We start from the raw sequence: 27,162 nt of genomic DNA on the forward strand, positions 1-27,162 counted from the left end.
AGGCGCAGTGGGTCATGCCTGTAAATCCCAGCACTTTGGGAGGCTGAGGTAGGCGGATCACGAGTTCAGGAGATCGAGACCATCCTGGCTAACAAGGTGAAACTCCATCTCTACTAAAAATACAAAAAGTTAGCTTGCTGTGGTGTCGCATGCCTATAGTCCCAGCTACTCCGGAGGCTGAGGCAGGAGAATTGCTTGAACCCAGGAGGCAGAGGTTGCAGTGAGCCAAGATCACGCCACTGCATTCCAGCCTGGGTGTCAGAGCAAGACTCTGTCTCAAAAAATAAAATAAAATAAATAAATAAAATAAAATAAATAAAATTAGGAAACAGTTAAAATCCTAAAAGAATAGCAAAAATATTTAATATATGTGACAGTATTCTGTCCTAAATTTAGATCTATCCATTAGAGTTTAATAGAATATACTGTATAAAGCCAAATAAACAGAGATGTACAACATCTATTAAGTTTGCATCACTAAGTCATATCACTGTTCTACTTTTGTTATCACCAGCTCTTTTAACCATGCAGATGACATGGTTAATCTTCAGAGGAAGAACAGAGAACTGTCATGTAAGTAATTTTTAGAAACAGTTCTTTTCAATTTACCTGTAATATATGGACAGATGTAGAGTATAAATTGCACATACTCATAGCCACACAGACACTTGCTGTGAGGCTATGCCTAGATAGGCATTTTCCCACATGTACTTGCAAACAAGCTGGTAGAAAACTCAGACTGTACCCGGGCAGGACAATATACAAGTTTACAGAAGAGGGATACCAAGGAGTGAAGACACATGAATGGGCATTTAGCAGAGAACAGATAAAAATGAGTGATGAGAATGTGAAAGAAACTGCAGGAATTATTGAAAATTGACAGAAAAACAACAGTATGTGAAGTAAGAACTGCAATATGTGAAGAATACTTCATTTCTAAGTGTGAAAATTAGGTTATATAATAGAGACTATACAGATTACAGCACTACATTGTAGACACTGCAACTAAGATCAAAAGAAAATTTCTGAGAAAAGCAGGTTAACAGCTCAAGTCACTTCTGTTTTGTCACTGCTTATATAACTATTTTCACATAGTATCTACTAACTGCCTCAATTCTTTTTTTGAGACAGTCTCTTGCTCTGTCACCAAGCTGGAGTGCAGGGGAGAGATCATGGTTCATTGCAGCCTTGACGTCCCAGGCTCAAGCAATCCCTCCTACCTTAGCCCCCCAAGAATAGCTGGGACTACAAGCATGTGCCACCTCACCCAGATGACTTTTTATTTTTATTTTTTGTAGAGATTGGGCGGGAGGCGGGGGGGGGGGGGGGTCCTCCCTGTGTTGCCTAGGCTGGTCTTGAACTCTTGGAGTGAAGTGATCCTCCTACCTCAAGTCGCCCAAAGTTCTGGGATTATAGGCATTAGCCACTATGCCCAGCCAGTTCTTGACTTCTTAGTGAAAAGGCAATTAACTCAATTGATGAATTCATTCCTTTTGTTGTTAAACTACTAAATATTTAGAAGATAAATATTAATACATGCAAATGCTTAGCACTCAATATCTCTCGTTTCCATTATCCAGCTTCAGAAAAATTTTAGTAATCTTTGCAGTCTATCTGAAGCATGTCATTCTACCTTCAATTTTTTTTTTTTTTTTTTTTTTGAGGCAGAGTCTCGCTCTGTCGCCCAGGCTGGAGTGCAGTGGCCGGATCTCGGCTCACTGCAAACTCCGCCTCCCGGGTTCATGCCATTCTCCTGCCTCAGCCTCCTGAGTAGCTGGGACTACAGGCGCCCACCACCTCGTCCGGCTAGTTTTTTGTAATTTTTAGTAGAGACGGTGTTTCACTGTGTTAGCCAGGATGGTTTCGATCTCCTGACCTCGTGATCCGCCCGTCTCAGCCTCCCAAAGTGCTGGGATTACAGGCTTGAGCCACCGCGCCTGGCCTACCTTCAATTTTCTTAACAAAATTTCTACTCTGCTAGGTATACTCCTCCTGGTATATAAAGTGTAAAATTATCCTCCCATGGAACACTCAAAAACCTTTTACATTGCTTCCTACTTACTTTTTGTAAGAATCTGGCTTGAAACGAAGTTTTAAACAGCCATGCTAATATTCCCTTGGATTTTACATACCTTCTTAGTCAAATTACTAGAAAGCCATAAACCTCAAATACATTACCTCAGGCCTTCACATACACCACGTAACACATTCTGGATCTACAAATGCCCACAACTTTTATTGAGAATTAAAGTATGAGTTCCATATAAAAACCATTTTTGTTTTTTTAAAATTTCTACCAAAGAAATCGTATTAAGCCATTTAATTGCTTTTTCATAAAGAACCATGTTAAGTATTCCTCTTAGTACTAGTAAAATACTAGTAAAATTTTCTCTCCCTAATTAACCAGTATGTTTTCCTTTTTAGATAGCAATACCCGTATTATTCTGGTTTCCTTTTTTCTTTGGTTGGCAAGAAGTTCTGAGCTAAGTTTTATTCTTAAGTATGAGAATTCTTAGCCTATGTCTGCATACTTTAGCTTTTTATTAAACTCTGCTCAATTTCATTTGTATCCTGTATTGTAAATGACTTCAAATCTTTTGCAGAAAAAAGAGTACAAATAGCTGGGTACAATGGCTCACGCCTGTAATCCCAGCACTTTGGGAGGCTGAGGTGGGAGGATCACCTGAGGTCGGGAGTTCGAGACCAACCTGACCAACATGAAGAAACCCCGTCTCTAGTAAAAATACAAAATTAGCCGGCATGGTGGCACATGCCTGTAATCTCAGCTACTCGGGAGGCTGAGGCAGGAAAATCGCTTGAACCCAGGAGGCAGAGGTTGTGGTGAGCCGAGATGGCACCACTGCACTCCAACCTAGGCAACAAGAGTAAAACTCTGTCTATATATAAAAAAAAAAGTATAAGTAAATGTAACTGAAAACAACAGACAATTTATATAAATTAGACTTTATATTCCTTACTAAACTTTTATTAAATCTAAGTCTGCCCACATCTAACCTGAATAGCAGGGTTAAACTATTTAACAAAAGTATATATATATTTTATCTTCAGAAGTTGGACTGAGGCTGGGCACAGTGGCTCACGCCTGTAATCCCAGCACTTTGGGAGACTGAGGCAGGATCACCTGAGGTCAGGAGTTTGGGATCAACCTGGCCAACATGGTGAAACCCTGTCTCTACTAAAAATACAGAAATTAGCCGGGCGTGGTGGCGCACACCTGTAATCCCAGCTACTCGGGAGGCTGAGGCATGAGAATCGCTTCAACCTGGGAGGCAGAGGTTGCAGTGAGCTGAGATCGTGCCACTGCACTCCAGCCTGAGTTACAGAGTGAGACTCCATCTCTCAACAACAACAACAACAAAAAATTGGATTACAGTAAAAATAAGAATGGTAAACAGTATATTTGCTCAGAAATAAAGTTTGAAAAAGGTATATTACAATGAACCACAGTTCTGCCCTTTTGTATTTCACTCTGCCCTAGTTTCTAAGATGCAGTGTGGTTTACTAAATACCACATCCTCACAGAGGACCGATTCTTAATGTATTCATCATTCTGAAGCACCAGTATAGGAATTAACAGGTACACAACTTTTCCCATCAATCACAGGCCTGGGTTATTTAGGAATACAAACATTTATCCTCTGCTATAATTTAAAGACAATGAAGAGTAGATGAAAATAGATTTATCAGCTAAACAAACCATTAAATCCTTTTTAAGTAGGGATTAAAAACTAGGCATTAAATCAGGGATCCTTAATGTGATAAATTTTTATAAATGCAGTTATTTAGATTATGGAAAATGGATGTCTTTGTTATTTTGAGCTGCTCAACACAATTATACTATAATTATCTAAGTGAGGACAGGCCTGCTTCCAAATTTACCTGATGAGAGATGGAAGGTTGCTGGATGGGCCCCTGCATTCTAGGGTTTGGTAAACCCACAGGTGCTGGCCTCCGTTGCACCTGTTGCCTCTGAGCCATTACCTGTTGCTGCATATGCTGGAGCCGTAATTGAGCTAGGCTGATCTGTGTTGGGAACTTGGATAACTGGTTTGATGATAAACCACTTGGTGGCTGTGAATTCTGTTCCACGACAGGATTCTGCTTAGGCATTTGTGGCTGGCTCTCTTTATCCTCAATTACTAAAGAACCTAATTAAAAAGAAAAGGTTAAGGGAAAAAGTTTTTCAGATAGTTGGTGAAATATCACATTTTCTAAGACTATTTTTGCAGAACTTCAGAATTGCCAAGGAATTCTCTGGTCTCATGAGCCCTTTTACACTCTGAAAGACAGAGGACCCCCAAACAGCTTTTGTTCATCTAAGTTCTAGTCATCAAAATTTATAATATTAGAAATTTAAAATAATTTTTAAAACTTACTAATACATTTAATAATAATAAAACCATAACAACATGTTTTTATAAAACTACATTGTAAAAAACTTGGTAAACATTTTTTGATATTTTAAAATACTGTTTGATGTTTTAAAAAATCTCTTTGAATGTCTGGCTTAATAGCTGAAATCTCATTATCTGTTTCTGCACTATCATAATATATTATTGAGTTAAAATATATGAAAAAAATTTCAGTCTCACTGTATGGCAGACAGCACCTGACAGCAATAACTTAAGTCCACCCTGAGAGTGACCCTGTATAGCCTAAGAAGAATGTGTGTTTGGAGTTCCGCACTAAGGAACCCAGGAGTGGCCAACCCAGAGATCCATTCTTTATCAATGAAGAATATCTGAACTCCCAGGCCAGCCTGTGGAATCCAGGCAACATCGGGGATGGAGGACTTTTGCTTTGTGTTAAATGAAGGTTGCCACATGGAGGTTGCTGGCGGGAGGGTGCTAAGTGCTATATAAACTACTTGCTGGTGGTTCTCTTGTCCAGTCCACTGCCACTGGACTGTCCTGTATGTAAGTTCCCTCAAGCCCTGTGTCTCGTTCACTAGCTCCAGGTCTCTTCTTGGGCCTCTCAAACATGGTCCTATCCCTACTGAAGTCAATAGGGGTCTGGCACAACATTCATCCAGACGTGTAGCTGGAAAAGGGTGACCTTTGTGGTCCCCTGAAAGAGTACCAGACTATACTCTGAGAACCGCTGTCATATATCAAAACAAGCAAACCTGACATTGGCTCTAAAAACAATCCCAAAAAGGATTTCTGAATCTTTACTATTAACAAGTTGTGATCTCTCAAGTTTCCTATACCTTTACAATGCATATTATGTTAACTTTTTGATACAAAATACATTGACCAGCTTAAAAATAGTTTTAAGAGTTTAATGGTGCCTTTGAAAGGTCTGATTCAAGCTTGATTTCAACAGTAGAAACTCAAATGTTTATGATTTACTACTCATATGCATTCTAAAAATATATAGTTAAATGTTTACTGTGTGTAATTCACTATTACAGGTAGGTGTATGCGTATGTTTAAAAGAAATAATAACATTCTCTTTTACACATAAGGGATCTAAGGTTTAGAGAGGTTGTAAAACTTATCCAAAGTCACTCAAGACAGTAACAAATATTCATCTAGACCAATATTTTCCCCCAGTGCTCTTATACGTTTCTCAGAAGCCATGGGTAACAAGTTTAGGAAACTTGTCTCCTTCTTTAGAGATTTACAATGTAAATCTCACTGTATATGAATTTACAGTGCTGTAAGTGACAGCTCTGAGAAATTCTACAGTAAAATATATTGTTTAACTTCCTTATACAGGTTTCACAAACTATTAGACTAGGAGATCCTGTTTTTGTTTTGGCTAAAGTAGATTTATCTGAAATTATATCCATTTATGTGCGTACAGTTTTGAATATAATTCTTAAATGTACTTATGTCTATATGTGGGTGTATTTACCTATTGTGATATAAGTACATAACACATATGACCACTTGTTTGGATTTATATCTTGTGATGGGTTCTGAGTACAGATGAATGTGTAGTGGTAGAGTCAGGTGTGGTAATAAGAGTTACTTATACACATGTTTTGTATTCTAAAGATGCTTCTTTTTGGTAAAATTAGTGTGTATAATTCCAGTTTCCTGCTATGTATCAATATACATATGTTTGTATCTAAACTAGTCTGCAGGAGTCTCATCACCTTTGCTTCCAGGATAAATCCTTTTGTTCTTCCCTTACGGGTAAGATTGCCTATTTCCTCCTTTCCTGGTGAGTATGGGCTCTTTCTCCAGCCATTTTCTTTTCTCACCCAGAATCTAGTGTTGGGGATGAGAAACCATCTTTGATGATTCTGAAACAAACTCAGTGAGCACCCCTCGCCCCCCCACCACCAAAATCAAAAACGATAATACTGTTTGTTGATGAACAGACAATGGGTAGGGAATTCTTAAATTTGTATAGTTTCCCTGTGAGAAATTAAGAAAGAAGGCAAAAAGGTGTTTCTACTCAGCAAATAGTATAATAAAAAAGCTAAAGTAGTAACTTTCTGCTGAACTGCTTGCAAGGATACTTTCATTCCTAATGTTACCAAAATGATGGTCTCTTTTTGTGATAATTCAGTGAGCTCTAATATAGTCATGTGTTGCGAAAGGATGGGGATATGTTCTGAGAAATGTGTCATTTAGGTAATTTTATCTTTAGACAAACATCAGTTTATTTATGTAAACCTATACTGTATAGCCTACTACACACCTAGGTTATATGGCATAGCTTATTGCTAGGTAGAATCTAGGCTACAAACCTGTACAGCATGTAATTGTACTGAATTATCTGGACAATACTGTAGGAAATTGTAACACGATGGTAAGTATCTGTGTATCTAAACATACAAAAGATACAGTAAAAAAACTCACAGTATTTATAAGTCATAGATGCAGTTAGTTGATTGAGACATCATTATGCAGTACCTGACTGCTTAAGATTTGGGTACTTGTCAGTATGTATGTTGTACTTCAGTTAGTAAGATATCTATATAACTATTATCTGATCAGGCAAAATAAGAAAACTAAGTCTTCCCTAAGCAAGATGAAGGACTGAACCATTAGGTTCCTACTGAATAGTTCTAAAGATAAGGCGATAAAAATATAGTAGTTTCAAATAAAACTTTCAGGATATCAAAAATCCTTTATCAATGACAAGTCAAGTTAACACATTCTGATAAATTTAGAGCTAACAGAACAAACCAGATTTGGGGGGTTGAGGGAATAGACAGGACAGGACACCTAAATCCCTAAGTCTAGACACCCTGTCAGTCAATGTTACAGAATATTTTCTTATCATCCGTACATGTACGTGTGTTTATATTCATGTATATTTGTTACCATACACATACATTGAGAAATACTATTAGAAACAACATGTCTTTTTAAAACAAAATATTGAAAACGTTTTAAAAGTGAGAGAACATATTTTCTTCGATCCTCCAGCATCAGCCTTCCGAGTAGCTGGGACTACAAGCATGTGCCACTACCCCTGGCTAACTTAGAAATCTTATGTGGAAATGGGCTCTCCCTATGTTGCCTAGGCTGGTCTCGAACTCCTGGCTCAAGTGATCCTTGAGTGATCCCAAAGTGCTAGGATGACAGATGTGAGCCACCGTGCCCACCCTAAGTGAACATATTTTCAGTCACATGTCATAATCATTGAGAGTTCTACAAACAAATGTCACTTTGAGAAATGTATGTAATGGTAATGGCCTACCTAAGTTGATAATATTTTGAGCCCAGAAACTAGGATCACAGTGAAATTGGATGGTGTTATTGGTCACTGGGGATGCATCACACCTTGCACGAAGGAGGTGCCGTAACCGGTATGTAATCTAGAAGAAAAAGAAGAGACAACTAAATATTAGGCAAATAATTTATTAAATGCCCAGTAAATATACAAAAACAGTCTCTGGTATGTACATCAATACACAATAAACAATCATATATAGGTCACAAAATTGTGTTGTATGTTGGACATACAACACAATTTTCTTTCCAAAACAAGTTAAAAAGTTTTGAGGCATAATTCAGTTAGCTGTACTACTGAACCAATTTTGAAGTGACAGGTTAAAGTTAGTTTTTTGGATTACTAATAAAACTTTGCAGAATCACTAACTCAAATATTTGTAAAATAAAAATTACTAACGTATCTTAATGCTTTCATTTACTTTACTTACTCTCTTAGAAGGATTCAGAATTTAGATTAGGGGCTAATGAGTTACAGGGAATACAAATTTGTCTCTGTTCAGGAAAAGGAACTGGGCCTGTGAGTGAGATGGTTCTCCTTGTTCCTCATTACAGTTCTGTTCCCTCCATCGCCCTGAATACAACCAGCTTTGAATCTCGTATCATCACACCACACCATCCTCTTTCCTCCACGCTGCAATCAATGAGCATCTACTCATTCTCCCTCAGTCCTTGAAGATTTTAGTTCTTGGTTTACCTATCACCATCTCCAATATTAGTCCTGTGGCAATTTTTGATGATTTCAATATCCAACCAAATGATTCACTTCCTCTAGTGCCCAAATACCAACAATTCCCCCTAGGTCCTATAAGACTTTGCTTTTTCCATCCTTTCATTTCACTTTACCCTTGCCCTCTATCCCTCAATTCCTCATTATCTAGCTCCAATTCCAGGGTCAATAATCATCACAATTTCCTTACATATATGTCACATATGTAACACATGTCATATGACACATGTCACATAGCATTTATGTCACATGTCATGTAACATGCATGTCAGTCACATGTCATGTAACATGTCACATATAGTCATATATAACATCATAGATGTCACATATATATGTCAACTCCCCTTTCACTCAATTATATATGCTCACTTCACCCTCCTCAATGTTTCCCCTAGATAAAACAACCTACCCTGGTTAAATCCCACATGTTGCCTGAACATAACTGAACTGATCTCACTTCAAACACATGACCACTTACTTCAGGTAGGCCATTAAGGCTGACTATCATATGACATTTCTCTAATCCATTCACTTCTCTACTTTCCTAAATAACTATTTCCTACTTTCTTTTCTCTTTTTGAATCATCAGTATTTCCTCTCTCGTTCTTAATCTTAGCTAATGTACTTAGCATTTCACTGAAAATCAGCAACAATCAAAGATCTTCCACAAACTTCCACCACTTTTCAGTCAATATCCCCTCCTGTTGCAATGGATGATGAAATGTCCATGTTTCTAGTTAAAGCCAGCCTTCCACTTGTGCAGTGGAGCACACCCCATCTTGCCTGCCCAGTAATTTTCATCCCTCTTCTGTAACACCAATTTTCCCATTTTACTGGATCACACCCATCAACATATAAATATGCTTTTAAGTTTTTTCAGCTAAAAACAAAACTCTTTAACTCCTTTTCTCCTACCATCAACTACCCCATTTCTTTTACAGCAAAACTCTTCCAAAGACTCATCTAGGTTCACTGTCTCCTATTCTTCCCCATCCATTCTTTCCTGAAACCATTATGTTCAGGCTTGTAGCAGCTTTTCACACAGGTGGTCGGTCTGCCTTCATGGAAATGCTTTTTTTCATTTGGTTTCCAGCACACTATAATCCCACTGTTTTTGAACTCCCCAGTAAGGGCAGGGATTCCTCTGCTTCTTGTCAGTGCACAATCTCAGTCTCCATTGTTGGTGATTTCTTCTCTCCCACAACAGTATGTGCTGGAATGCTCAGGGCTGAGTTTTTTTATTTCTCTCTTCCTCTACATTCCTATGTAGTCATGCACCATGTAGCAATGTTTCAGTCAACAATGAACCTCATGTACAACAGTGGTCCCATGAAATTATAATGAAGCTGAATAATTCCCATTGCCTAATGATGTTGGAGCTGTAGTAACATCACAGCACCAGGTATTACTCAAGTGCTTATGGTGATGCTGGTGTAAACAAACCTACAGTGCTGCCAGTTGTATAATGATAATAAATGACTATGTTATTGGTTTATGTATCTACTATATTACACTTTTTTCATTATTTTAGAGTGTACTCCTACTACTTACTAAAAAAAGTGACAGCCTCAGCCAAGTCCTTCAAGAGATAGTCTCAGAAAAAGCATTATTATAATAGGAGATGAGAACTGAATGCATGTTTATGCCCCTGAAGACTTTCCAGGGAGATAAAACGTGGAGGTGTAAGACAGTGATATTGAAGATATGAACCTTGAGTAGGCCTAGGCTAATGTGTGTGTTTGCATCTTGGTTTTTAACAAAAAGTTTTAAAATAAACAAATAAATAAGCTTATGAATTAAAGATATAAGGAAGAATTTGTACAATGTGTTTGTGTTTTAAGCTAACTGTTACTACAAAAGAGTCAAGACATTTAAAAAATTACAGTTTATAAAGTTAAAAAGTTACAGTAAGCTTTCCTTAAGTAAGCTAAATTTATTATTGAAGAAAAAATATTTTCAAATAAATTTAATGTAGCCTAAAAGCATGGTGCTTATAAAGTCCCCAGTAGTGTACAGTAATGTCCTGCGCCTTCACAATCACTCACGTGCTCACCCAGAGCAACTTCCAGTCCTGCAAGCTCCATTCATGGTAAATGCCCTATACCTACACAGGTGCACTTTTTTTTTTTTGACTCTCACTCTGTCACCCAGGCTGGAGTGTAGTGGTATGATCTCAGCTCGGTTAACTGCAACCTCCATGGTGTATCATTTTTTAATCCTTTGTACTGTATTTTGACTGTACTTGTTCTATGTTTAGATATACAAACATTTACCATTATGTACAACTGCCTACAGTATTCAGTACAGTGATATGCTGTACAGATAGGAGCAACAGGGTAAACCATCTAGGTTTGTGTAAGTACATCCTATGATGTCACACGATGCCGAAATCACCATTTCTCAGAATGCATCCCTGTCATCAAGCAACACATGACTGTACTGTTTATCCTCAGATGTACTCTTCCTATAATCCTCTCCATCTCAATTATTGGTAATAATGTTTTTCCCTACAACTTAAAGTCCTCGGCTCCTTTTTCTTACACTCTATATTCAACCTGTCAGCAAATCCCATTGGCTCTACTTTTAAAACACGTATAGACCAGGCATGGTGGCTCACACCTGTAATCCCAACACTTTGGGAGGCCAAGGCGGGCAGACCACGAGGTCAGGAGTTCGAGACCAGCCTGGCCAACATGGTGAAACCCAGTCTCTACTAAAAACACACAAAAAATTAGCTAGGTGTGGTGGCATGCACCTGTAATCACAGCTACTTCGGAGGCTGAGGCAGGAGAATCACTGGAACCTGGGAGGCACTCCAGCCTGGGTGACAGAGGGAGGCTCTGTCTCCAAAAACATAAATAAATAAATAAATAACTTATTTTGGGACTATGTAGAATATGTAGCAAAGTGTTTACCAGGCAGCAGTCAATACAATATATCTTTCCCCAAATTTCCCCCTTTAATTTTTTGCACCCTCTAATAATTCCCACCATAAATCATGCTCATAATGCTAACCATAAGAAGTATTCTAAGAACTATGTTTTATCTGAAATTTAATAATTGTTTTATCTAAAATTTAATAATTTATTTTTAAAAAGCATTATTTTAATTGACCAATAAAAATTGAATATATTTCTGTGTACAGCATGTTTTGAAATAAATATACATTGTGGAATGGTTAAATTGAGTTAATTAACTATGTATTACCTCATATACTTATTTTTTTGTGATGAGAACAGTTAAAATCTACTCTCAGCAATTTTCAAGAATATAAACGCAGTGGTGTTAACTCTAGTTCTCATGTCATATAATAGCTCTGGTGAACTTATTCCTCCCATCTAATTGAAATTTTGCAGCCTTTGACTAACATCCATTCCAATACCCTGAATCCCTTCCAGCCCTTTGTAACCACCATTCTACTCTCTCTGAGTTTAATTTTTTTCCACATATAAGTGAGATCATGACGTAAATATAATGTCCTCAAGGTTCATCTATGTTGTTGCAAATGACAGGATTTCCTTCTTTTATAAACCTAAATCGTATTCCATTGGGTATATGTACCACATTTTCTTTATCCATTTATCTGTTGAACACTTAGGCTGATTCCATTTTTTGGTTATTGTGAGTGTTGCAATGAACCCAGTTACATACATCTATTCAAGATCTTGATTTCATTCCCTTTGAATATATACATACCCAAAAGTGAGACTGCTGGATCATGATACTTCTATGTGTAAATTTTCAAGGAACTTCCATACTGTTTTCGTGATCATGGTATCTCCCCTGCCAGGTAAGTATATTCCATACTGTTTTCTATGGTTGTACTCATTTACATTCTCATCAACGGGATGCAATCATTCCCCTTTCTCCATATCCTTTCCAACACCTGTTACCTTTATCTTTCTGACAATAGCTATTTAATAATTTATTTTAAATAATTTTGAAATCATAGAAACACTGCCAGAAAACTAAAAGAACCCTACATTTGTTTCACCCAAATTCCCTGAGTGTTAAGTTACGACATTTGCTCCAGTGCCCACCCAACTGCTCCTACACACGTTACTAGTCTTTTTCCAAAACTTTTGAGAGCAAGCTACAGGCATGAGGTCCTGTCTTCCCTAAATACTGCAGTATGGATATCCTAAAACAAAGATCTTCTAACATAACCAAATCCCAGATTCCAAATTCATAAACCAACTGTTACAACACAGCCATCCAGTTTAAACACTTCATCCAAATGCCAACAGTTTCAGCAGTCTTTTCCATGATGCTATCAAGGATACAAAGTTGCTTAGCTGCCTCATTATTTAGTTGCTTAGTCTTTCCCTTTCCTTCATGTCCCTGATGTGTTTTGAAGATTTTATGCCTTACATTCTGTAGGATGACCTTGAACCTGGGTGGTATTTCCTCCTGATCAGACTTAGTTACAGTATTCTTGGCAAGAATACCACACAGACGATGATGTGCCAGGAAACGTAGGATGTCAAATTGTCGTACCACTGGTGATATTAATCTTGATCTATAATTCTGCTACTCAATTTCTTAAACTTAAAGTTGAAGAGGTATTCTGAGATTTTACTAATACTCTATTCCCCATCAATCCTCTGCCCAGCATATTTGCAGCCACTGATTACTCCTCTCAAATTACCTCTATGATAGTGACCAAATGTGCTTCTGTATATCCACTGTTTTATAACCATGACTTTTAGTTTTGTTATCAACTTCTCCCCCAAATAATCTACTGTTTACTGATTTATGTTATTATGAACTCATGTATTCTTATTTAATTCAGTGTGTTATAATTTATTATAGTGACTTATTTTGATCCTCAAATTTGTTCTTGGTTTTCCCAGTAGGAGCCCTTTTACACTGAATCCTGTTCCCTTTGACATGTCCCCATTATTCTCTGAGCATTTCAGTAGTTTTCTGGTATAACAACATGTTCTGGGCACACCTTTTACTTTCCTCCCCTTTCTTTGGTATTTTGAAACCAAGATCTGGAAGGAAGTGGCCTCACTGCTATTGGGATGCAGCACACCAACATCGAATATATATATATATGCATACAGATGGACATATACATCTATAACTATTTCTAGATCTCAGTCCAAGAATAAAAATAAAACTCTAAGTTCATACTTGTACTCTTAATTCCAATCCAACACATCTTTGGGCCCTTCCTAGCCTAACTTCTTTCTAAATACCTTCTCTGAAAACTTGGCTGCCATTACTGTCAATATATTTACTTACTTATTCAATCCATTTACTTATTTACTCAATGTAACCAAAATCCAAATGACACTGGCTAATTCTTCTTACCACTTCTGTATTCCTCCCTCACCACTTCACATCCATGGCTGCCAGCTTCATGCCTGTTGTGATTCCCCAACCCTCTCCAATATGCAGTGACCTAAGTCACCATGCTGATGCCTCCATGCCGGGAAGAGAAGGTGAGACAGTAAGATTCTTGATAGTTTTTATGTGAATACACACACACACACACACACACACACACACACACACACAGATTTTATGTATTATGTATATTGATAATGATGATATTTTGGGGATAGGGTCGAAGTCTAAATATGAAATTCATTTATGTTTCATATACTCAATACACATAGCCTGAAAGCAACTGTATACAATATTTCTAATAATTTTGTGCATGAATCCAAGTTGTGTTCAATTCTTATGTGTGTAATTTCCCACTTGTGGTGTCATGATGGTGCTCAAAAAGTTTTGAATTTTGGAGAACTTCAGATTTCAGTCGGGATGCTTAACCTGTATAAGAAACTCACACAACACAATAGCAAAAACCCAAATAACGTGATTAAAAAATGAACAAAGAGTTTGAATTTACATTTTTCCAAAGAAGAAAAAAATGTCCAACAGGCATACGAAAAAATGCTTCATATCACTAATCAATAGGAAAATTCAAATCAAAACCACAATGAGCTATCACCTCATACCTGTTAGGATCCAGCTAATATAAAAAAGACAAGAAAGACAAGTGTTGACCAGGGTGTGGAAAAAAGGGAACCCTTTGTACACTTTAGATGGGAATGAAGATTGGTGCAACCACTATGGATAACAGTATGGAGGTTCTTCAAATAATTAAAAACAGAACTACTATAGATCCAGCAATCCCTCTGCTGGGTATATTATGACAGGAAATGAAATAGGATCTTGTAGAGATATCTGCAGTCCCCCCTCCATGTCACTGCAGCATTATTCACAATGGCCAAGATAGAAAAACAACCTGTATCCAATGATGCACGGATAAATAAATTGTGGTAGATATATATAATAAAATATTATTCAGCCTTAAAAAAGGAAAGAAATCCTGTTATTTGTGATAAGAAGGATGAACCTTGAGGACACTATGATAAGTGAAATAAGCCAGATCCAGAAAGAAAAATACTGTATAATCTCACTTATACATGGAATATTTTTAGAAAGTTGAAGACAAAGTGGTATAGTGATTACTAGGGGCAGGTGGGTAGGAAATGTAGAGAAGTCAAAGGGTACAAATTTCCAGGTAGGTAGAATGAATAAGCATTGAGATTTAATGTACAGAGTAAGAACTACAGTTAGTAACATTGTAATGCCGGCCAGATGTGGTGGCTCACACCTGGAGTTCAAGATCAGTTGGGGTGACAGAGCAAGACCTTGTCTCTCAAAAAAAAAAAAAATCTGGGCTATGGTGGCATGCACCTGTAATCCCAGCTACTTGGGGCACTGAGGCAAAAGGCTCGCTTGAGCCTGCAAGTTTGACGCTGCAATGAGCTATCATCATGTCACTGCACTCCATCCTGGGTGATAGAGAGAGACCTTGCCTCAAAAAAAAAAAAAAAAAACCAAAAGAACAAACCAAAAAAACCTCCTTGGCTGGGCGCGGTGGCTCAAGCCTGTAATCCCAGCACTTTGGGAGGCCGAGACGGGCGGATCACGAGGTCAGGAGATCGAGACCATCCTGGCTAACACGGTGAAACCCCGTCTCTACTAAAAAATACAAAAAAGTAGCCGGGCGAGGTGGCGGGCGCCTGTAGTCCCAGCTGCTCGGGAGGCTGAGGCAGGAGAATGGCGTGAACCCAGGAGGCGGAGCTTGCAGTGAGCTGAGATCCGGCCACTGCACTCCAGCCTGGGCGACGGAGCGAGACTCCGTCTCAAAAAAAAAAAAAAACCTCCTTAATAACACTGTAATGTATATCAAAAATTTGTTATAGATTTTAGGTGTTCTTACCATACACACAGATACAAGGTAACTAGGATAATGAATATTAATCTGTTTGATTTAAACAATAATTTTAATATGCATATATGTCAGAATATCATGTTGTACACATTAAATATATAATAAAATATAAATAAAATTTTAAAAACAGCAAGCCAAGCTTGAGGTTTCAGGGCTGCTAGGCATTTCATTTTCATTTTTTAAGCATATAAAATCCATCATTTAAAGGATAACCTAAGTAAACATGGCTATATTTACAAAGCAGAACTCTGGAGAACAGAGTTATACAATATAATGATTTTCACATTTTCTGAAGTTAGAAAATCTTCTAAATGTTTAAAAATAATCACAAACCTCAGTTCTGCACACATTACAGGCAAATTGTTCTCTATAGCTGCTACTAGAAATGCATCCAATGCTCACTTGGGTTCCACAGTGTTTTAAAATTTAGTTAACCAAGACAATGGTAATACTGGTACTATATGATTCACTATTCCTATTTTCTTCTATGTATCATACAGATGACTATCTCTTTCATTCCTATTTCAACAGATCATTGTGTAAATTAATTTATCCCATCTCCTATTTTTATTTTCTCCATAATACAATAAAAAATCAGAACAGAATGAAAAACACATTTTTAAACTGATAAGGAAATTGAAGGAATGCTTATCTGATTGTGTGAATAACGTATCTTACACATACATACTCACGATGGATTAAGTTGGAAAACACAATTCTCTATTCGCTCTATCCCTTTTCTATTTGACTTTCAGAAAAATATAAGTAACAGAATACAGAAGGTATATAGTGTATAGATGTTTTCCATTAAAACTAATGAAAAAATAAAAATCAGGATAGAAACTAGAGCACTGATAATTATGAAAGGAAAACAAATCCTAACAATTAAATACAATTCATTATTAAGAAAAGTTATAGAACTCTGATGTCACTCAATATTTGAAGTTATTTCATAAAGTTTATCCAGAATCACATTTCCTTATTTTAAAATTGTATAGAAAATTTCTGGACTTCCATTTTTTGGAATAGGTGACAGAAAACTTGATTTGGAGGTAGTAAAACAAGTACACCTCACTTTACTGAGCTTTGCTTTACTGCACTTCGTAAGTACTGTAAATTTTACAAATTTAAGGTTTGCGACACCACATTGAGAAAATCAGCACCATTTTTCCAACAGCACATGCTCACGTGTCTGTCACATTTTGGTAATTCTTAACAATAATCTGTTACAGTGATCTGTGGTCTTTAATGTTAATATTGTAACTGTTTGGGGACATCACAAACTACTTCCAAGTAAGAGCAAACATAAATAGTATATTCTGTTTGTACCACCAATTTAGCCATTCTTTCTTCCTCTCCTCAGGCCTCCTAGTCTCAGATGCAACAATTTAATAACCCTACAATAGTCTCTAAGTGTTCAAGTGAAAGGAAGAGCTGCATGATTCTCACTAATTGAAAGTTAGAAATGAGTAAGCTTACTGAGGAAGGCAGGTACAAAGCTGAGACAGGCTGAAAGCTAGGCCTCTCACACCAGTTAGCCAAGTTGTGAATGTAAAGGAAAAGTTCTTGAAGGAAATCGAAAGTGTTACTCCAGTGAACACATGAATGATGAGAATGCCAAGCAGACTTGTTGCTGACAGGAAGAAAGTTGTGTGGTCTTGATAGAAGATCAAACCAGCTATGACATTCCCTTAACCCAAGATCTAATTCAGAGAAGGTCCTAAAACTCTCTTTAATTCAATGAAGGCTGTGAGAGGTGAGGTAGCTGCAAAAGAAGTTTTAAGGTGGCAGAGGCTGGTCCATGAGATTTATGGAAAGAAACCATCCATTCTGCAGTATCCACAATATAAAAGTACAAGGTGAAGCATCAAGTGCTAATGTAGAAGCTGCAGCAAATTAGTCATAAGATGTAGCTAAGATCATTGACGAAGGTAGCTACTCTAATAACACATTTCAATGTAGATGACACAGACTTCTATTGGAAGATGATGCCATCTAGAAATTTCATACAATGCATGGCTTCAAATCCTCAAAGGACAGACTGACTCTTGTTAGGGACTAACGCAGCTGGTGACTTGAAGTTGAAGCCAATGGTCACTGACCACTCCAAATAACCTAGAGCCCTTAAGAATTATGCTAAATCTACACTGCTTTTGTGTTCTATAAGTGAAAACAAAGGAGGGATGACTGCACACCTACTTACAATATATTTTAGTTATTATTTTAAGCCCACTTTTGAGACCCACTGCTCAGAAAATAAAGATTTTAAAATATTACTGCTCATTGACAAATACAACTGGTCACCTAAGAGCTCTCATGGAAATACATAAGGAGATTAAGGTTGTTTTCATGCCCGCTAACACAACATCCATTCTGCAGCCCATGAATCAAGAAGTAATTCTGATTCTCATGTCTTTTTTTTTTCCATTTGGTAGTGATAGGGTCCCACCGTGTGGCGCAGGGTGGTCTTGAACTCCAAGCCTCAAGTGAACCTCCTGCCTCAGCCTCTCAGTGTTGGTATTATAGGTGCATGGCCTCAAGTATTATTTAAGAAATAATTATTAAGAAATACATTATGGCTGGGTGCGGTGGCTCAAGCCTGTAATCCCAGCACTTTGGGAGGCCGAGATGGGTGGATCACGAGGTCAGGAGATCGAGACCATCCTGGCTAACAAGGTGAAACGCCGTTTCTACTAAAAATACAAAAAAAAAAAAAAAAACAAGCCGGGCGAGGTGGCGGGCGCCTGTAGTCCCAGCTACTCAGGAGGCTGAGGCAGGAGAATGGCGTAAACCCGGGAGGCGGAGCTTGCAGTGAGCTGAGATCTGGCCACTGTACTCCAGCCTGGGCGGCAGAGCGAGACTCCGTCTCAAAAAAAAAAAAAAAGAAATACATTATGTGGCTGGTGCAGTGGTTCATGCTGTAATCCCAGCACTTTGGGAGGCTGAGGCAGGTGGGTCACTTGAGGTCAGGAGTTCGAGACCAGCCTGGAAAACATAGGCAAACCCCGTCTCTTACAAAAAACATAGAAAAATTAGCTGGGCATGGTGGTACATGCCTAGAGTCCCAGCTATTGGGAGGCTGAGGCAGGAGAATTGCTTGAACCTGGGAGCTAGAGGTTGCAGTGAGCTGAGATCATGCCACTGCACTCCAGTCTAGGCGACAGAGTGAGACTCCATCTCAAAAAAAAACAAAAGAAAAGAAAAGAAATACATTACATAAGGCTAGTATAATAGTCACCATACACAGTGATTCCTCTGATGGATCTGGGCAAAGTAAATTAAAAACCTTCTAGAGAAGATTCATTATTCTAGATGCCATTAAGAACCTTAGTGATTCATGTGAGGAGATAAATATGCCAGTATTAACAAGAGTTAGGAATAAGTTGATTCCAACCTTTAGGGATGACCTGGAGGAATTCAAGACTGCAGTGAAGAAGGAACTACAGATGTGATAGAAACAGCAAAAGAACTGGAATTAGAAGTAGAGCCTGAAGATGTGACTGAATTGCTGCAATCCTATGATCAAACTTGAATGGATGAACAGTTGCTTCTTATGGATGAGCACAGAAAAGTGGTTTCTTGAGATAGAAATTACTCCTGGTGAAGATGCTGTGACCATTGTTGAGATGACAACAGAGAATTTAGAATATTCCATAAACTTAGGTGATACTGCAGCTACAAGCTTTGAGAGGACTGACTCCAATTCTGAAAGAAGTTCTATTGTAGGTAAAATGCTATCAAATTATCATTGCATGCTATGGAGAAATCTTTCATTAAAAAAGAGCCAATCGATGTAAACTTCATTGTCATCTTATTTTAAGATATTGCCATAGTTATTCCAACCTTCAGCAACTATAATCCCAGTAGCTATCAAAATCTCTATCAGCAAAAAGACTGATTTTTGAAAGGCTCAGATGATTAACATTTTTAGCAATAAAGTATTCTTTAGGCCGGGTGCAGTGGCTCACGCCTGTAATCCCAGCACTCTGGGAGGCCGAGGCGGGTAGATCATGAGGTCAGGAAATCGAGACCATCCTGGCTAACACGGTGAAACCCCATCTCTACTAAAAATACAAAAAATTAGCCAGGCGTGGTGGCAGGCGACTGTAGTCCCAGCTACTCGGGAGGCTGAGGCAGAAGAATGGTGGCGTGAACCCGGGAGGCGGAGCTTGCAGTGAGCAGAGATGGCGCCACTGTACTCCAGCCTGGGTGACATAGCGAGACTCTGTCACCAAAAAAAAGGATTATTTAATTAAGGTATATACCTTGTTTTTTTTTAAAACATAATACTATTGAACAGTTATATGCACTGGAAAACTTAAAAAAAACTGTATGGCTAGGATTATGATGATATTTGCTTTATTGCAATAGTCTGGAACTGATATAAATCTCTGTTGAATCTTTAATAAGATGAATGTAAAGCAGGAATTTTAAAGAATGTAGTTAAATGTCTTCTACATCTTTGTTACTCAAAGCACAGCCCACAGACCAAGTAGCATCAGCGTCAGTTGCAAGCTTGTTAGAAATTCACAAGCCCCACCCCAGACCTCCTGACCAGAATCCTCAAGTGATGTGGTAGTCACATGTTAAGTAGCAAGGTTCTAGACCAGTGTCAAATAGTTCACCAAATCACAGAGCTATTTTTCTGTGGCAAAAACATTCAACACCACAGATTGCCGTGTAGCACCAACACAGGCTCAGGTCATGTCTGAGATCATATTATAAACCCGGGCTATACCTCTTATTGTGTGATGTTAGACATGTTACATAATCACATGCCTTAGTTTCATCATGTGTACAATGGAGGTGAATAGGTATATCTCATAAGAATGATGTAAAAGTTTAAATATTACATGGAAATTCTTAGAATTAGTACCTGGCACAGTATAGGTAATCAGAAAATGTTCACTATCGTCCTTATTTTTGGTTTCAGGTTCAATTGCTATGAAGACAGTGAATACTTGGAAAGAACAAGGAAGGAATTCATGATAAATTAAAACTGAAATTACACCCAAATTATGCCAGGTAAAAATATTTAAACCAAAATATTTTGATAAATAATTAGAAATAGGTAAAAAGCATTAACGCACAAGCAGAACAAATTTTAAGCATCACAATGGCTCCATTGTTTTACTGTGCATTTATACAGTATATTAAATAGCCTACTTTATCTTACCAGTCGTTTGCTATAAAGTAATGCTGTGCTGCTGCCACTGGAAACTGCCCATTTAGAAAAATGCATGACATGTTCCAATTGTTTAGAAAGTCCAGCCACTTCCTGTTGTTGTTGCATAAGTTTCATGCGATGGTCCTTTGCAAGGCTCTGAAAACAAGAAAATAATTTCAAAATTAGTATCAGCATGTAACATAGACTTTAATGGTCATTTCCAGGTAAACAAATTAGAATAACAGTACTCAATTTACTGAAACTAAAAATACTCTTAGTGTTTTCCCTATTAGTACAAAGGATCATTTTCACTATAGCAAAAAACTGCATCCCAAATGTGGCCCCTCAGCCATCAAGGCCCTGGATCAGGGGCCTTACGTATTCTGGGAGTTAACTCTGTTCGAGCATCTTACAATACATAAAAAAGGATAGATTAGCTATAATACAGTAAATGCCTATGAAATTCAACATTCACAAATAAGACAGATGTTCTATCCAGCAAACCTGTAAAGTAACTCGATCACGTAATTTACTCAATCATATGATTTCACCTTTTAGGGATTCTACTTCACAGTTGCAATTGCAAGTAGTTTGTGCAAAACAGAGTCATGCTGTGTTGTAGATGACATTTATCCTTTGTATGTGGTAATTTTTTTAAAAGGCATCACATTATTTCTGTCTATTGAGAATTAACATGGGAGCCAACAGATGCACAATTGTGCCAATGCACTTTAAGAAAAGCTACATAAAATAATATAGATTTCTCTAAGGGAAGTATGTATGTACTTTCCTTAGAGGAGGCGGATAATCAAAAGTAGAGCACACTGAACTTGGGTATTTTAAAGGTTCCTATCCAAAAACCTCATCCTAGATCTAACAAGGAAAAAGAAGAACAGGACTTTCTACTTTCTCAGACAAATTAGAAAAGTTTAAAAGTAAAATTGCTATACTACAACATGGACTTACATTCTCAATAAAAAGTGAACCCAGATCCTGGCCCTAGTCAGTTCCAGATTTGGAAAATACACTTGAGCTACACTGAGTTAAGGAGGAAATTGCAGTTATCTGTCTGAGGGACTGGTAATAGTCAATGGCTCTGCCATATGTAATTTAAGTTCAGAGAGACAGTAATTTGCCTATTAGGCTATTTTTGACCTCTGTAAAAATTTATTAAGTGTTTCTTTGGAAACATTCTAGTAGGAATAGAAATTGTTTACTTTGAAGAAGGTTGAGAATTAAGGATCAGAAGCCCTGGTTTTTTGGTCTTCTATCCTAAATATCTATTTCAGCCAATTTCTTACGAGTCTTAACAAATAAAAGGGTTATGTTTATTTGCCTTTAAAAGGGACTCCAACCAGCCTGGGCAACATAGCGAGACCACATCTTTACAAAAAAAAAAAAAAAGCCAAGAGTGGCAGTACCCGGCTTATAGTCCCAGCTTCTCAGGAGGCTCAGTCAGGAGGATCGCTTGTAGTCCCAGTTTCCCAGGAGTTTGAGGCTGCAGTGAGCCAAGGCCATACCACTACACTCGAACCTAGATGACAAACTGAGACCTTGTCTCTAAAGAGTAAAATAAGAAAATTCACTACAGTGAGACTTCATCTCTACAAAAATAAAAAATTAGTCAGGTGTGGTTGCACACCTCAGGAGGCTGAGGTGGGAAGATTGCTTGAGCTCGGGAGGTCAAGGCTGCAGTCCAAACACCACTGTATTCAAGCTTGGAGAACAAAGTAAAACACTGACTCAAAAAAAAGGGGGAAGGGGCGAGGTGGGGTAGCTCATACCTGTAATCTCAGTACTTTGGAAGGCTGAGGCAGGCAGACTGCCTGAGCCCAGGAGTTTGAGACCAGCCTGAGCCAACGTGTCAAAACGCCCTCTCTCAAAAAAAAAAAAAATTAGCCAGGCATGGTGGCATACACTTGTAGTTCTAATTACTCGAGAGGCTGTGATGAGAGGATCACCTGAGCCCAGGAGGTGGAGGCTGTGGTGAGCCGTGATTCATGCTATTGCACGTCCATCTGGGCAACAGAGTGAGACCGTGTCTCAAAAAAAAATTTTTTTTTTAAGAATGAACCTGGTCATCAGTAGATATATACTGACCAGGTATATATCTGAAGTGTATCTTTCTAGAAAATTTTGCTCCACTAAACCCCTTTATGATGCAAAGTTTTCACTTCAGTTAATCTCAGAAGTAACTCATCTGTTTCACATTCAGAGATCCTCCTACAAGCAAGGCATTATAATTTGTGCTATAAAGAAAACAATCAGTAGTCAGACATTCATAGTGTATTATAAAGTTTTAAATTGTCAGCTACAATACAAAATCCAGCAAAGGAAAACTTGGGAGTGGGGAAAAAAGTATTAAATCACAAATGAAACAATTATATTAAAAGCACTATGATTTCTACTTCACAGTACTTTAGGAAATACTATGTTGAATCAATATACTATCCCATGGGCAGTCACTTACCTCTAACTGATGCAGTAGAGCTTTTCCTTTTTTATTTATTTCTACCATCAATGTAAATATAGCAACTTTAATATCCTGTTCCACCTGCTTTTGATTTTGATTTACTTCAATAATTCTGAAAATTAAAAGGGGGAAAAACATAAGGCAGATTTTTTTGTATAATATTTAAAATTGATGTTTTAATGTCTACATTAGACCAAAATGTTTTCAGGCCTTAGAAGCTCTGCTATTTCTGAGTCCTTCACTTTAAATTGACTGTCTTGAAGATGAGACAGCAGAAATATAATTCTTCTGAAAGGTATCACCACTTAATCTTAAAATTAAGTCTTGAATCTTAAAAATATATATAGAGTTAGAAAAGAATGAGTACATTTTAAGAAAATACAGTTCGGAAAAATTATGATGACACCCAGGAAAATCAATGCTTTACCTAAAAGGATGGGGGGGTGGGGGTGGACTAAAAAGGATTTATAAACCATGATTCTGAACAAGTTCTACTATATTAATTGCAACCAAAAGCTAGAAAAGTGTACATGTGATACTCTTTTCTTAGTAATCTTAACTGCTACAGTATTTACACACCTAAGTAGAAAGGGACAAAAACAGTAGTTTGCTACTTAACCCATTCTTTGCAAAATTAGCAGCCAAATAACTATGTTTTATCAACTACATACCTCTCTTGAGGTGGGAAATTAAAGAAAAAAAGAAAAATAAAATTAAAAAGAGAAAAGCAAGTTTGAAAAGCAAGCTTTCCTGTATTAGGCTGACTTATCCCAGAGGCAGAAACAGGCACAGCCCAGACCCAGGGAAGTCTTGACAATATTATCTAAGAAGCTAGGGCTCAAAGGAATGTGCTCTGAAGACTCTCCCAGCACTCCCTCAACGTGGGGAGAAGAAAAAAACAAATTTTCTTTATTTTCCTTTCTCCTATGGTATGAGTAAACTTATGAGTTTATTGATTCCTGTTTTCTATAACTAGTAACTTTAAGTATTGTTTTATCTAAGCAGCTCAGCGAAGGTCATGAGACATGCCTGAGCGGGCCTGGATTGTAGCCATCCAGACACCATAGTGAAGGTTATGAGATAAGTCCATGCAAGGCACTAGAGCAACCCTAGATAACAGCCATCTAAGCCGCATAGCACGAATCATATGTAAGTCTGAGTTATGAACCTGTCAAAGTATGATTAACTGCCTTTGTTCTGCTTCTGTACCCGAGCTTTCACGCCACTATGCTTCACGCCACCATAAGCTTGTTTCAAAGTAGCCCACCCCCTTTTAGAATTGTGTATAAAAGCCAAGTCCGGTCTAGGCCCACTCTTTGGCTGTTAATCCGCTGGGTCTGAGTACACTCAATAAAATCCTCCTGTTGTACCTACTGGTCTCTCCAGTCTCCTGATTCCCGCAACATTCTTACAGAAAGAAAAACATACGGTACCACACCAGAACACGTTATAGAAAATAACAGAGCATCTGCCAAACTTTGTGAGATTAAATTAAAAGCTTCATTTCTTCTGTAAGCTTCTCCCATAGTTACCCTCCAAAACTTAAGACCAAACTGGCAGAAACTTTATTTCCTGCTGGAAATTCTTCAAGATAATTGCTTGACATCAACATTACTACAGGATCAAGGGAACCAGATAAGCCTGAGAAGCAACCAATCTCAAAAAACTCATTTAAGTATTCATGATGGTAGAATAGGATGAATAAGGGAAAAACAGTGGCATGGGGGCAAATGCATAAAAATGAATACCAGTTACTCTAATAAATGTACCCTTTTATAATCAGATAGGTTATAAAGATATATAAGCAATTTGCACTTAACAAAGATTCTTTAATTTTTGCCTCAATTCAGAAATCAAAATTGTTACACACAATGTTATAATTTTGTAGAAGAAATAAAGCACAAATCACTTTACAAAAATAAAAGAACAAATTTGAAGAACACTATCTTAAGACTTATTATAAAAAGCTACGATGATCAAGATCATGAAAGTGAAGTACTAGCAGTGCGAAAAACACAATAGAACAGAATAATAATCCCACACATATATATGGTCTATATAGGTGCTGAAAAACAATTCAACAGAGAAATAGTTTTTTCAACAAATGATAGTGGAAGAAATTGACATCCATACATTAAAAAAATGTAAACTTTGACCATAACTCAAACCATATGCTCAGTGAAACAGTAAGAAAAAAGTCAAAGGGATAAATTTCATTAAGGGAAGATCTTTAATTTAAAATTAATTATTTCACAATTGCCACCTTTTGCCACTAGATGGTAGAAATGCCTATAATTATCTCTCTTCATTCATTCAATAAATATTCATTACAAATTTCCAATTACTCAGAATAAAAAAATTTTAAACCCACCAATTATTCTACTTGGCAAAATACACTATTCTGATTAGAATATGGTAAATAAAGGAAATAGTATTTCATTAACTATAGTTGTGTCAAAGAGAAAGGTAAAAACAGGGCCAGGTATGGTGGCTCACACCTGTAATCCCAGCACTTTGGGAGAATGAGGTGCCAGATCACCTGAGGTCAGTAGTTCGAGACCAGGCTGGCCAACATGGTGAAACCCCATCTCTCCTAAAGATACAAAAATTAGCTGGGCACAGTGGTGGACACCTGTAATCCCAGCTACCCGGGAGGCTGAGGCAGGAAGATCGCTTGAACCCAGGAGGCAGAGGTTGCAGTGAGCTGAGATCACACCACTGCACTCCAGCTTGGGTGACAGAGTGAGACTCTGTCTCAAAAAAAAGGGGGGGTGGGGGGGGTAAAAACAAATGAGAGCTGATAATGAGAAAAACTAAAAGACACACAAAATAACGCATAATAATAAATAGATACATTAATGATGCTGGGGCATCAAGAAATAGTAAAATTATGTTTAAAAATCTCTTTTGGCCGGGCGCGGTGGCTCAAGCCTGTAATCCCAGCACTTTGGGAGGCCGAGACGGGCGGATCACGAGGTCAGGAGATCGAGACCATCCTGGCTAACACGGTGAAACCCCGTCTCTACTAAAAAATACAAAAAACTAGCCGGGCGAGGTGGCGGGCGCCTGTAGTCCCAGCTACTGGGGAGGCTGAGGCAGGAGAATGGCGTGAACCCAGGAGGCGGAGCTTGCAGTGAGCTGAGATCCGGCCACTGCATTCCAGCCTGGGCGACAGAACGAGACTCCATCTCAAAAAAAAAAAAAAAAAAAAAAAATCTATTTTAAGGAAATCAGGTAATACAGGGAATTAATTACCTTAAAAATTCCCAAATGCTTCACCCCCAGTTGTGTTCCAAAATGATAATAACAGATTGATGACTGCCTTAAAGGCTGACACAACTGATACATGGGAAAACATTTAAATTCTCTGTGAGGTCTCTTTTACTCTGGCTCATTCTAATGAACATTTCTTGACTTATGTAGGCAGTGACATTTCTTTTGTGTGTAAAACAACAGAAGTAGTCATGGGATTTCATAGGTGTGTAAATTAAATGTTAGTATGTGCACTAAATGGGATTTAAAAACGGGTTAGACAACACCTTCAGCTGCCCCTGCTCCACGGAGGTTAGTGGTTCTCCCCAGTCACTGATGTCTAAGACTTTGGATAGTTGATGATTTTCTTACCAGGACAAAAGGCATAATAAGTAATTGTTTAAGTAAGCATTTTATCAGGCAAGAAGTAAAAAGTGTGTGGAACAGTTTAACAATCCCTGTATCCTAGTATCTTAAAATTTCCACCTGTTTGCAGTTTTAAAAAATCACAGCATAAGGCAGGCATCTCAAATTTCAGCAAACCTTAAAATAACAATTAAGGGTTCA

General features: G+C 37.8%; 1 protein-coding gene across 2 annotated transcripts in view; it reads right to left on the reverse strand.

Moving 5' to 3' along the window:
• The window catches only part of TRIM24 (tripartite motif containing 24), a 127,076-nt gene that overhangs the window by 33,151 nt on the left and 66,763 nt on the right, over positions 1-27,162 (reverse strand). Inside the window, exons 6-9 of one of the 2 annotated variants that reach the window (XM_033195006.1) lie at positions 23,341-23,455; positions 20,880-21,026; positions 7,684-7,801; positions 4,003-4,169 (exon numbers count right to left, since the gene is read on the reverse strand). In XM_033195006.1, the coding sequence (XP_033050897.1) occupies positions 4,003-4,169; positions 7,684-7,801; positions 20,880-21,026; positions 23,341-23,455 (547 nt within the window). Of the gene's footprint in view, positions 1-3,900; positions 4,170-7,683; positions 7,802-20,879; positions 21,027-23,340; positions 23,456-27,162 lie in introns of both variants that reach the window. The other variant, XM_033195005.1, reaches the window with a different exon arrangement.

This window comes from Trachypithecus francoisi, unplaced genomic scaffold (genome assembly GCF_009764315.1).
Source record: "Trachypithecus francoisi isolate TF-2019V2 unplaced genomic scaffold, Tfra_2.0 Lachesis_group4, whole genome shotgun sequence".
NCBI classification, from domain to species: Eukaryota; Metazoa; Chordata; class Mammalia; order Primates; family Cercopithecidae; genus Trachypithecus; species Trachypithecus francoisi.